This window comes from Squalius cephalus (genome assembly GCF_949319135.1).
Source record: "Squalius cephalus genome assembly, chromosome: 12".
Lineage (NCBI taxonomy): Eukaryota > Metazoa > Chordata > Actinopteri > Cypriniformes > Leuciscidae > Squalius > Squalius cephalus.
This window is the reverse complement of record NC_137133.1, coordinates 35976322-35988821: the sequence shown is the minus strand read 5'-3', so window position 1 is coordinate 35988821 and position 12500 is coordinate 35976322. Positions and strand designations below refer to the sequence as shown.

Sequence of the window (12500 nt, the reverse complement as noted above, 5' to 3'; positions counted from 1 at the left end):
TTTTGGTGACACTTAGATTATAATTTCTTAACTAAGTTCAAAAGTTTTATATGTTAACATTAGTTAATGCATTGTGAACTAACATGGAAACGTTTTCATTTACAAGGTAAAAATATATATCGCTCGTTGCTAGTTTAATGCATTGACTAATGCTAACAAATGACACCTTATTGTAGTGTTACTCATATATTATATTCAAAGATATTTAGTTATTTTTTAGCATTGATAGTAAAAACAAAATGAAATGCTGTAATAATAAAAATGCTTCGTTCTTCTTCATAATTGGCAGAAAAGTTTGAATGTATTTTTGCAAAGTGATGCTGTAATGACTTATAGTTTCTGAATATTTAGAACTTTTAACTCTTTCCCTGCCAGCGTTTAAAAAAAAAAGTTGCCCGCGTTTTTGAACATTTTCAAGAATATTTAGTTGTATGAATATCTGAACGTGCAAAATATCAAAAAGAACAGACCCTCTGCTTTTAAACACAAAAAAGCTTCATGCATTCTTTTATCAACACTTGAATGTGAGTAAGTTTCATTAAAAAAGCAAAATTTTGATCAAAAAGCTGAAAAAATCATGTTTTTGTTGAATACTACGTCCAGATTAGATTCAGAACGGTCATCAAAACACAGATGGAGTAGATCGAGTCCATCAACACCCCACAGTCCTGTGGCTCGTCCTGGGTCGACATTTACATTTACATTTACATTTATTCATTTAGCTGACGCTTTTATCCAAAGCGACTTACAATTGCTATATATGTCAGAGGTCGCACGCCTCTGGAGCAACTAGGTTAAGTGTCTTGCTCAGGGACACATTGGTGTCTCACAGTGGATTCGAACCCGGGTCTCTCACACCAAAGGCATGTGTCTTATCCATTGCGCCACACCACCCTACATTTCTTTCAGTAACATTAGGCAGTTTTGATTTATATGCTGTTTAATGTTGATGATCGCGATATTTTACATATGCATATGATTACATATGATATTGCTTGTTTCTGCTTCTTCTTCGCCTGTGTTTTGATCAGGAGATTCAGTATTCTTTTAGAAGATGTGTAATAGCGCCCCCTACTGTACAACAGTGAAAACACAGAAAGCCGGAATATTCCGTCAATGGCGAGGAAAGAGTTAATAGTTAAATCACATGTGTGAAATCCTTCTTGTAATGTTTGTGATGGCGGCAGGTTACTCGCGCGCGGAAGCCTTGTGTAAAGAGTACCGTCAGACGAAGGGTCCCGGCAGCACCGCCAAGCCCTCGGAGCAGCTCTTCTTTAAGAAACTGGGCTCGTTCATCAAAAACACCCTGGAGAAATGCCAGAGAGAGAACGGCTTCATGTGAGTCAACAAACACATCCAGAGGAAATATAAAGGGCCCTATTATGCTTTTCCACATGTTCATCTCTCTTTAGTGTGTAATGTTACTGTTCGAGCACAAAGTCCCTCCAGCGGGAGTTCTTCTCTATATCAGTGTCAGTGTTTCTGAACTCCTGAAACGCCTCATTGTAGTCTTGAGTTTCTTCCGGGAACGAACACGTCACAATATTCCTCATTATAATAATTAATACGCAGAATAAAGGGGCGGGGCCTGGTTGAGTTAGTTAGTAGTGTGTTAAACTGGCGGTTATGGTAAGGGGCGGGACATTTCCCAAACACACTCGAAGCGCTCGACCAATCACAACACACTGATCCAGCCGACCAATCAGAGCACAGTGTGCTTTTCAGAAGGAGGGGCTTCATAGAGACAGGAGCTAAACAGAGCGTTACTGACAGACTGGGAAGAGAGGAGCTGCAACAAATATCAAACATGTGAAAAATATGGTGTTTTTGAAAAAATCAAGCATGAAACCCTATTCTAGTAGGGTAAACTCTGAAAAAGGGTATAATAGGTCCTCTTTAACACTCAATGTAACAGTATGATTAAAAAAAAAGCTTCATAGAAAAGTAATTTTTCACGGCTGAGTTTGTGTGTCAGTTACTTCCACAAGGTTCCCGCTGAAGCTCCCGCTCTGGAGTTGAAGGCTAGTTATGGTCTGGCTGAACCGACTCCATTCGAGCTCCCGGCTCTCAGCGCTCAGTGCACACCTGAAGTCTACGCCACCTTTGACCTCACCAGAGGACCGAAAGACGACAAGGTGAGGAGAGCGTTCCCTTCCCACAAATAAGAGCATTTACACACACACACACACACACACACACACAATGGTTACAGAGTTGGACTTAACCCGAAGGTCGCAGGTTCGAGTCTCAGTATAAATATATATATATATATAAACAATTGTCAAATTATCTTCTTTTATGAGATGTGTATATATATATATTAGGGCTGTCAAACGATTAATCACGATTAATCGCATCCAAAATAAAAGTTTGTTTTTACATAATATATGTTTGTGTACGGAGTATAATTATTTTCTATATATAAATACACACACATGCATATATATATTTAAGAAAATGTGTTATTATTAGAAATATTGGCATGTATATACTGTGTATATATATTTATATTATATATAATTTATATTATATATAAATATTTTATATATAATATAAATTATATATAATATAAATATATATACACAGTATATACATGCAAATATTTCTTAAATATATACATGCATGTGTGTGTATTTATATATAGAAAATAATTATACACCGTACACACACATGTATTATGTAAAAACAAACTTTTATTTTGGATGCGATTAATCGTTTGACAGCCCTAGTGTATATATATAAAAGAAGATAATTTGAGAATTGTCTCAGAAATGCGATGGTTCTTCAAAATATCATCTTTTATGTTGCAAAAAAAAGAAAGTCATTCAAATTTGAAACGACATTAGTAAATTATTGTATAATTTGCATTTTTGGATGAACTGTCCCTTTAATGTGTCTTTTTTTATTTTATTTTTTTAAGTATGGAAATATGAAATAATTTTTTAACGAAATGATAGTCTAAATCAGAAACTAAATGTCTAGATGAGTAAGTCATTGAATCATTCATTCGATTCGTTGATTAATTCAGGAATGAAGTTAATGGCTCTCTTTATGGATGAGTCATTGAATCATTCATTCACCTGATTGATTCGCTCAAAACGCTGATTCATTCAGAAACGAAGCACTGCTGTGTTACTCTGAGATGCACAACAGTTCTGCTCTGGCTTTATAGGGGATATTTTGGCAAAATGTACCAATAACTTCTTATTTATTGAACTGTTCACATTTGCACAAAAACAGCACTCGTGTGATATTGCACTTGTCACTTGTGTGATGTTGTAGATAGCTCTCTGTATCTGAAGCACTGATATGGTCTCCCTCCTTCTAGCCGAAAGCGAAGCATGACGAGGAGATCAAGCCAGTGAAGGAGCCGGATCTGAAGCCGCAGACAGACACGGGCTGCGTGGTCTCGTAATGCTGATGTCTAGAGGAGTCCGTCATTCTCTCCCCTGCTCTAATATATAACGATATAACATAGTGATATAACAGTGGCGTCTGTCTCGTGCTCGGATCCTCTCTACGGTGTTTATCTACAAACGACAGATGTTCTAATGAACGATTGAGTGAGTTTGATGAAGAATTAATCCTAATAACCCAGACTGAATCTGAATTATGTGATCATTTGATTATCTTTCTGTAGCAGCACACTGATTTTATTGAGATTTTTAAGGGTTTATTGGGTCCAATGATTAGAGGATAACTTCTATAGGTCACTAAATTAATTTTTTCTTAATGTTTATAATTTGGCTCTTCAAGTTGATGCTGGTTAATGATCCATTGTTCAACACAAATGCTAATGTTTAACAGTCTTTAAACTGAGGAAATTTCAAACAGAAATGTCATATTTCACCATGTCTTAAGAAGACCATTTTAAAACCATTAATCTTCTGTATTAAGACATTGCTCTATATATATATATATTTATAAGGGCTGTCAAATCGATTAATCGCATCTAACATAAAAGTTTGTGTTTATATGATATATGTGTGTAAATATATATGTGTTTGTGTATATGTATATATGCACACATTATATAAATGCAAGGTTTTGTGTTAGATGCGATTAATTGATTTGAAAGCCATTTTATATATATATATATATATATAATTCTGTCTTAATGTAATAAATAGGGGTCTGAAAAATAGGCTTAATGAAAAATATAATTTCTTAACTATTATTGTGAACACTAAACAAAAGTGGACATTACCCAGATTATTACCTGTAACTCACCTGTCATTTTAGCCCATGAAACATCTGCTGTATGATTAATATCTGCTCGTGGGAAGAGAGGACAAGCACATGTCCGAGAGCTAACACAGGGTGATGTGACGTCTCATTATAACCTCACCATCTCTAATATCAGCTTTCAGTGGATGTAGTTTCCATACGTGTAAATATTTACATATTTTTATTCGCTTCTGATTTGAAAACGTCCAAATAATCTAAATCTGGATGGTTTCCCAGTGGTTTTGTGCTGGTTGGATTCGATCGGTCTCTTGTTCTTATTATTTTGTCTGTATGCTCAACTCTGACATTGTTTGCTTGTCCGAATAAGTTCAACCATCTTTCAGTCAGTAAATACGACACCGGTGTTGTGCCGAATTTCGACCCCCTGCCAAATTATTACCCCCCTCGTTGAAGTCAGTACCTGATTCAATAATCCTAACCCCTCCCCCACGACTAATCCTAAACCTACCAATAGTAGGGGGGTAATAAATTGAAATTGGGCACAACACTAACCCTAACCCTCAGAAACACGTTCACGCTGAACAAGCACAGAAATGATCACTCAAAAAGGTACAAAAACTGTGTTCCGCTTGTTACTTCGCTCCCTAACTTTAATTCAGACATATGAAGCTGTACTTATTAAGGGATAATGATTGTCAGATGTTTTGCTGTATATTTATTTAACACAATTCTGCTGAGAACAGGACGTGGTCAAATGACACTCCAGGGTTGCATTTAGTTTTTGTAAGTATTTCTTTCCCCATCTATGCAGTCGTATGGATATGTATTCATCATCGAGTATACTCGCCGATTATGATGTCAACATGTAACTCACTGTCATGCATTTAATGGTTTTCCCATTAAAATGTGTGTGTTAACTGTATGTTGCGTTGCTTGTTTTGTTTTGTGCTCTAGATATGAATCCTCAAATCATACATGCTTCTTTCTGTAATACTGGCCATACAAGTTCATCAACGTTATTATGCTCTACACAAGTTCTTGTCTACGCAAGTGCTCAGTTACACAAACAACATCCGTGTTCATGAAACTTCCTCCTGTGATGTTGAAGGAGACGTTCTGCCGACTGATTAAATAAACACTATCTGAGGATTTTCTTTTAAAGATATTCTCACTGAAGAAGACGACGCAGAAAGAAGATTCACAGCATGAGTACAGACGTAAGTGACATGAAATCATTAGATCCGCTGTCTTCTGTATTGTGATTCATTGCTGTCCTAGTTTTAACTTTTGAACCAAGCCTTTATTGAATGTACGCACACTTACTGCAACACCTGCCCTCGGTAAACACCTTCACACACACTATATACGTGTGTTACACTGCCATGCAGAAGTTTGGGGTCGTTTAATGTTAATATTTCTTCTGCTCACCAAAGCTGCGTTTATGTCATCAAAAATACAGCAACATTGTGAAATATTATTGCAATTTAAAATGGCTGTTTTCTATGTGAATATATCGTAAACTGTAATTTATTCCTGTGATCAAATGTGTATTTTCATCATCATTACTGCAGTCTTCAGTGTCACATGATCCTTCAGAAATCATCCTAATATGATGATTTGATGCTCAAGAAACATTTCTCATTATTATCAATGTTGAAACAGTCATTTTTTGTGTGTTTGTGGAAACTGACACTTTTTTCAGGATTCTTTGATGAATAGAAAGTTCAAAACAATTTAAATTTAATCTTTTGTAACATTATAAATGTGTTCATTCTCACTTTAGATCATTTTAATAAAGACTTACTGAATAAAAGCATTAATTTCTTTTAAAAAATTAAACAAAAAAAACCTTACTGACCCCAAACTTGTGAACGGTTTGTTCAAATTTCCATCCATTTGTATTACACAGTTTTAACATAAATTAATTAACTTAATATGCAATTTGTTTTAATCACATACATTTTAATTGAATATTGCTTCGCTAGCCATATTTTAACCACATTCATACTTTTTAACTGAACAAAAATTGTCACAATGAAAAGATAAGAAATTTAAATAAATGTTTAAAATATGATTATTTGAGTTCAAATCCAATAAATGCATATAGTTAGTAATAAACTGTCTTTTTTGAGTACTGAAATGTTAAATGTACTTAACATTCATAAATGTTTCACTTGTGTATGACTGACAAATATGCATCACTATTAGTTTATGTTAAAACTGTGTCATCCAAATGAATGGAAAATGTAGATGCTATTCAAATACATAAATCTTAAATTTAGGCCTAAATACTTATTGAGTGTAAAGGAGAGAACAAAACAATGCTAAAATGCCCTTGTATCTGATATATAAATATTAAAATAAAATTAAAGATGAAGAAAAATACTGCTGTAACATTGTTTATAAGTTAAAGTCAGCATGAAACAGAAGTTGCGTTAGTCTTTTCTCTCCTATTGTGACGCTTCTGGAACGAGAACAAATGTGGGCGGGGCTTGATTGTGTCTGTGGGGGATCATTGGATGGTGGTGGTTTGCTATTGGCTGATCTCATGTGAGTGACAGGTTGCCCCGCCCTCATCATCAGAGAAGAGATGGGGAAGTTATTCTGATTCAAGATTACAAAAGTGAATGAATTTAACAAAAATAATAAATCATTTCAAATACAATATTCCATAACAATGGTGATGTGCAGGAGCCGACGGGAGACGTCAAACAGGTGAAGGTGATTCACTTCTCCAGTGGAGAGATTCTGACTGAGGAAGACAGTGAGGAAGAGGAGGATCATCATCTTCATCAAGAGCCCAGTGCTTCTGACCCGGTCCGTCTGGATGATAATAGACATATAGTAATAAAAGACATTTTCTAAAATCTGTGTCCTGTGTGAAAATAATCGAAGGTTGTTTGATATTTTTATCTTCTAGAGAAGCTGGACGTGGAGGGATTATTCTCGGTTTTGGGGAACACAGATTCTGAGAAAGTCTTTGCGATGTAAGAAGCACTTTTATTTCAAAGGTCATTGTGTCTTTTTTCTAAAAGCATTCAGACAGCAGTGGTTCTTGCCAGCACTAATTGTGCTTTTCAGTAGCTAATACATCCCAGACCGTCTGTCTTTTATGTCACACATATTGTATGTAATCATATAGTAAATCACTTTTCTTTATAGTTTGTGATTTTCTTGGAGAGAAAATGGCTGGTTTACTGGGACTGAATTCTGCCAAATATCAGTATGCTGTTGACCAGTATCACAGAGAGCATAGGGTAACACACACACATGCACACTCACACACACACACACACACACACGCACACTCATACACACACGCACAAGCACACACATACACTCACACACACTCACGCGCGCACACACATACACTCACACGCACACTCATACATACACACGCACACACACACACGCACTCATACACACGCACTCATACACACGCACACACACGCACACACACACACACACAAACACGCACTCATTCACACTCACACACACACATACACGCACACTCATATACACGCACGTACACACACACACATTCACACTCACTCACACACACACACACACACACACACACACACACACACACACACACACACACATTCACACTCACACACTCATTCACACTCACACACACATACACGCACACTCATATACACGCACGCACGTACACACACACACACACACACATTCACACTCACTCACACACACACACGCACACACATACACTCACACACACACACATATACATGCACACTCATATACACGCACGTACACACACACACACACACACACACACACACACACTCATATACACGCACGTACACACACACACACACACACACACACACACACATTCTTACACTTACAACTGAAAATAGCTTTACAGAGTAACAGAATGATCTTTATTTTGTATGCTAAAGATCAGTCCGCACCGAGGATGATAAATGTAATGATAAACAGATATTTAAAAAAAAATGTTATATATAAAATAGCAGAGTCCAGCCACAACTATAACAACACAAAGGAACAATTTTGATGGAGTCACTTTCAAGACGATCAGCCAATCAAAATCCAGCCTGATTTAAAGTCCACATGAAATCAAAGTTTTAGTTTTTTGTCTTTTAGTATGAATATGTTAGTCTTACTGTTATCTATAACAAAACAATCACAAAAATCACATTTAGAAGATATACATTCAAAACTTAGTCTTTCACTTCCGCCAATAAGGATCAATGATTTTGATGACATCACTCTGCACTTCAGCTTCTAATCAGATTTTCTGTCCAATCAAATGCTCTCTAGATTCTGAAGCTCCGCCCCCTACATTATAAATAGACGCTGAAGTGGCGACTGAAATCAGTCACTTGTTCACACATTTACTGTTTTCTACATGATGAAGTGCACACAGTGCACTATATAGGGGATAGGGAGCGATTCAGACAGTGTAAATATGCTTTCCATTGGAGCGAAGTCCCAAGTTCAGAGACATGAGAGCACAGAGCGGATCATGTGATCGAGTCCCGCAGACCAGAAAACGGATTGGATCCTCTGAATCCTACACAGATTGCTGTATTTTAAAGCGATATGGAGGAGAGATTAGGAAGAGCTCAACGGATCTGAACGAACTGTGATTTAAGCGAAACTCTATCGGCTATTTTAAAAAGGGGAGGAGCTGCTCGATATGCCCCGCCCTGTCTTCCTGTTTCCGTGGAAATGATAATAAATAGAACGTTATCGTATGCTGGTCTGGACACTTATATAGATACCATTATAGTTATTTTTCTAGATGTGAACTGGCCTTAAGAGGCTAAAAGATATGTTACTTACAAATGTGAAAATGTTTGGTTGTAAACGGTTAAATGGATAACTTTGAGTGTTTTGTTTGTGCAGAATGAAACGAAAGGAGAGGTTTTGCCTTCAAGCACCAGCGTGAACGAGGAGCGAATTAATCTGTCAAAAATAGAGAGCAAAGAGTATGGAGCCACAAATGAACAGGACCTGAAAGAAACACTACAATATAAAGGAGAGCAGAATGAAGGATACAATTCTAACGAATAATAAACTAAAAGAATTTGAATTGTAAAATTGTTTTGTTTCTTGTTTCATTTATGACCATTAAACTAAATTTGCCCTCTCTTCACATAGACCATTTAAGCTTAATTGTTTTAATTTTCAAACACAAAATATAGTTGTTTTAATTTTACAGTTCTACACCTTTTCCATTTTAGGCTGTTTACGCATACTACATTTCCCAGCTTGCACTGCGGTAACGCAGCATGTGACTGAAGAGTACGCATGCGTGGGCCGCGCTACTTCTATCAGCCAGAAATCGCTGAAAGATACTTATTAAGAGGCTAGAACGACGGGCACGTTATTTCTGAATTGTCAGTTTGTAATTCTATTATTTTAAATCACTTTTAAATTCATCGTTCAGACGTAAATCATCGTCGAGACGCCACTGAAGTGAATGTGTGTCACGTGGTACGCGATACTTTTCTCAACGCGGGTTATTATGAACCAATCACAGCCGTTTGTGATTAATATAGAATAATTATTTAACAAAATTGTATAGGGAAGCGGCTATGACAGATTTATTATTCTGAAGCGCATAGCAGTTACTATAAAAATATTTAAAAAAGATTATACAACTTTCTGTTCAAATGCTTCCAATAAGATAAAAACCATGTTGAAATTTGAACACAGCTCAATGAGAAATCGGAGTTGTGGGCCATCGAGCGCCCCCTGCAGGAACAACCGTTAATACAGTCATTAGCTGATAACATTTGCCGCCCAATGCTAACAACAATGGAGGAGAGGTTAATAGCAGCGGTGTCCGACTATCCCGAGTTATACAATTCTACAATAAATTCATATAAAGACGCTGCTAGAAAAGCCAAAGCATGGAGAGCCGTGAGCCTACAAGTTGAAATACCAGGTAAGAGTTGATATTCCTTAAGTCGTTTCTTGCTAACTAAACTGCTAGTTATCTGCTGTTAGCTTGTTGCAGAGTAGGCTAACAGGAATCCAGGGTTGAAGATATAAATTATATCTCACGGATACTGTTTCCATATCATCATACAACTAACAGAACGTGTTTTTGAGTCGCAAAGGCATCTGATGGGTTAATCGGACAGATTTGACACTTTACCATAGTAAAACCCGAGTTGTTTTGAGTTTGGTGCCCTGCACTGTAACTAGTCGTGTGTTTTGATTTCATCCAAAGTTTGAGTTGCATAACTGCTCTTTTTGATGCACAAAGACTGAGTTTTAAGTTTAACCAGAGTTGCATCAGTCATATTTGTTTTTGTATATTCAAATATAATAACAATGTTGCAAGTGTTACATATTTAGTAATATTTCTGTCAAGTATGATGTACATTCATGCATGCTTGTTTGATGCTGTATGCATATATTAATGCCAGTTTAGACCATAACTTACAAAAGTGCATTACTGAATGTATTTTTTATTAATATGCTGGGAAAGTTGTACATATTCAGTATTACTTTTAGTAAATCATGGTCTAAACAAGACAAGAAACTTTTATTGCTGTTCATTTTATGTTATTTTAATTAAATACATATGCAAGTGACTGTTGATTGATTATTATAAGATGTATTGTTACTTATCAGTAAATTAAATATACATGCTTAAATGACTATTTATTGATTATTGTAGAATATATTGTTAATTAATATACATAAGCTTAAATAACTATTTATTGTTAATAATATTATTAATTTAATATGCATATGCTTTAATTACATTGCACTGATTATTGCAAAGTTTGTTGGTTATATTAATTAAATATACATGTGCTTAAATGACTGGATTGATCCATTTTTTTCATATTATTAATTTAATATACATATGCTAGAATTACTACTTTTTGATTATTGTAAAGTGTTAATTATATTAATAATTAAATATCATATACTTAAATTACTATATTTATATATTGTTAATTATATTATTAATGTAATATACATATGCTTTAATTGCTACATATAGATTATTGTAAAGTTTAATTATATAATTAATTAAATATACTTGAGCTCAAATTGCTAATTATTATGCATAAATCAATATTGATTATTGTAAGATTTATAGTTAAATTAATAATTAAATATACATGTGCTTAAATTACTGTGTATTTATTTTTTGTTAATGATATTATTAATTTAATATGCTTTAAATGCTACTGTAAAGTTTGTTAATTAAATATACTTAAATTACTACTTATTGATTATCGTAAGATTTATTGTTAATTATATTAAACGTTAATGCGCATAAATCACTATTGATAATTGTAAAATGTATGGTTAATTATATTATTAAATATACATATGCTTGATTGATTATTATAAAATATCTTGTTAATTGTATTATTAATTAAATATATGTGCTTAAATTACAACTACTTATTGATTATTGTAAGAGTTATTGTTAATTATATTAAATAAACACATGCATAAATCACTTGTTTATTGTAAAATGTATTAATTATAATATTAAATATACATGTGCTTAAATCAATACTTATTGACTATTTTAAAATGTATAGTTAATTATATTATTAATGAAGTATACATATGCTTAAACAGTAAAATGCAACAACAACATAACAAAACACCCAAATAACCATGTGATGACGATTAAAGTCATGTGACCCTGCATATAATTTTTCTGCATAATTTCATTTCACGTTTATTTGTGTAGCGCTTTTCACACACACATCGTTTCAAAGCAGCTTTACAGAAAATGCATGAGTCCACATTACAATTGACTGAAATCTGAGTTATGTATTTCAGAAATGTACTTCTATACAAAATCACAGTTAGCGAAAAATGTATTAATTTAAACAATGTAATAATTTAATGCAGAAACAATGAGCTAGTAATGAATAGGCTACTTGTTTGTTAACAAATGATTATGACATTTAGAAAATATGTGGCCCTGGACCATAAAACCAGTCACATGGGTCAAGTTTGTGAAATTGAGATTCATACATCATCTGAAATCTGAATAAATAAGCTTTCCATTGATGTGTGGTTTGTTATGATAGGACGATATGAGGGTGCAAAAAAAAGTTTAGTCTTTAAAGTTGTTCATTTATGTTCATGATTGTGCAGCATTCACTCACAGAAATAAATGTTTTACATATTTACGGTAGGAAATTTACAAAATATCTTCATGGAAGATGATCTTTACTTAATATCCTAATGATTTTTGGCATAAAAGAGAAATCTATAATTTTGACCCATACAATGTATTGTTGGATATTGCCTCAAATATACCCGTGCGACAT

The 12500-nt window shown here is 34.5% G+C and overlaps 3 protein-coding genes across 3 annotated transcripts in view; all 3 read left to right on the top strand.

Moving 5' to 3' along the window:
• The window catches only part of brox (BRO1 domain and CAAX motif containing), a 14659-nt gene extending 9549 nt beyond the window's left edge, over window positions 1-5110 (top strand). Inside the window, exons 11-13 of the mRNA XM_079888041.1 lie at window positions 1188-1338; window positions 1976-2135; window positions 3329-5110. Of these exons, the coding sequence (XP_079744167.1) occupies window positions 1188-1338; window positions 1976-2135; window positions 3329-3415 (398 nt within the window). The 3' untranslated portion in view covers window positions 3416-5110. The remainder of the gene's footprint in view (window positions 1-1187; window positions 1339-1975; window positions 2136-3328) is intronic.
• A 134-nt stretch (window positions 5111-5244) lies between these two features.
• On the top strand, window positions 5245-9275 carry LOC307168287 (protein FAM177B). The gene is made up of 5 exons (XM_079888057.1): window positions 5245-5405; window positions 6880-7005; window positions 7109-7175; window positions 7351-7445; window positions 9085-9275. The coding sequence occupies exons 1-5, from the start codon at window positions 5394-5396 to the stop codon at window positions 9250-9252; spliced, it is 468 nt and encodes a 155-aa protein (XP_079744183.1). The 5' UTR covers window positions 5245-5393; the 3' UTR covers window positions 9253-9275.
• Window positions 9276-9931: 656 nt separating this feature from the next.
• The window catches only part of LOC307168884 (uncharacterized protein), a 3426-nt gene continuing 857 nt past the window's right edge, over window positions 9932-12500 (top strand). The window contains exon 1 of the mRNA XM_079889187.1: window positions 9932-10129. Within this exon, the coding sequence (XP_079745313.1) occupies window positions 9988-10129 (142 nt within the window). The 5' untranslated portion in view covers window positions 9932-9987. The remainder of the gene's footprint in view (window positions 10130-12500) is intronic.

What these genes read in the sequence shown, in the direction of transcription:
- LOC307168287 (XM_079888057.1), top strand. An exon ending in AGCCCAGTGCTTCTGACCCG is followed by an intron (nt 7,006 to 7,108) that starts GTCCGTCTGGAT and finishes TTTATCTTCTAG; the next exon opens with AGAAGCTGGACGTGGAGGGA. An exon ending in TCTGAGAAAGTCTTTGCGAT is followed by an intron (nt 7,176 to 7,350) that starts GTAAGAAGCACT and finishes TTTTCTTTATAG; the next exon opens with TTTGTGATTTTCTTGGAGAG.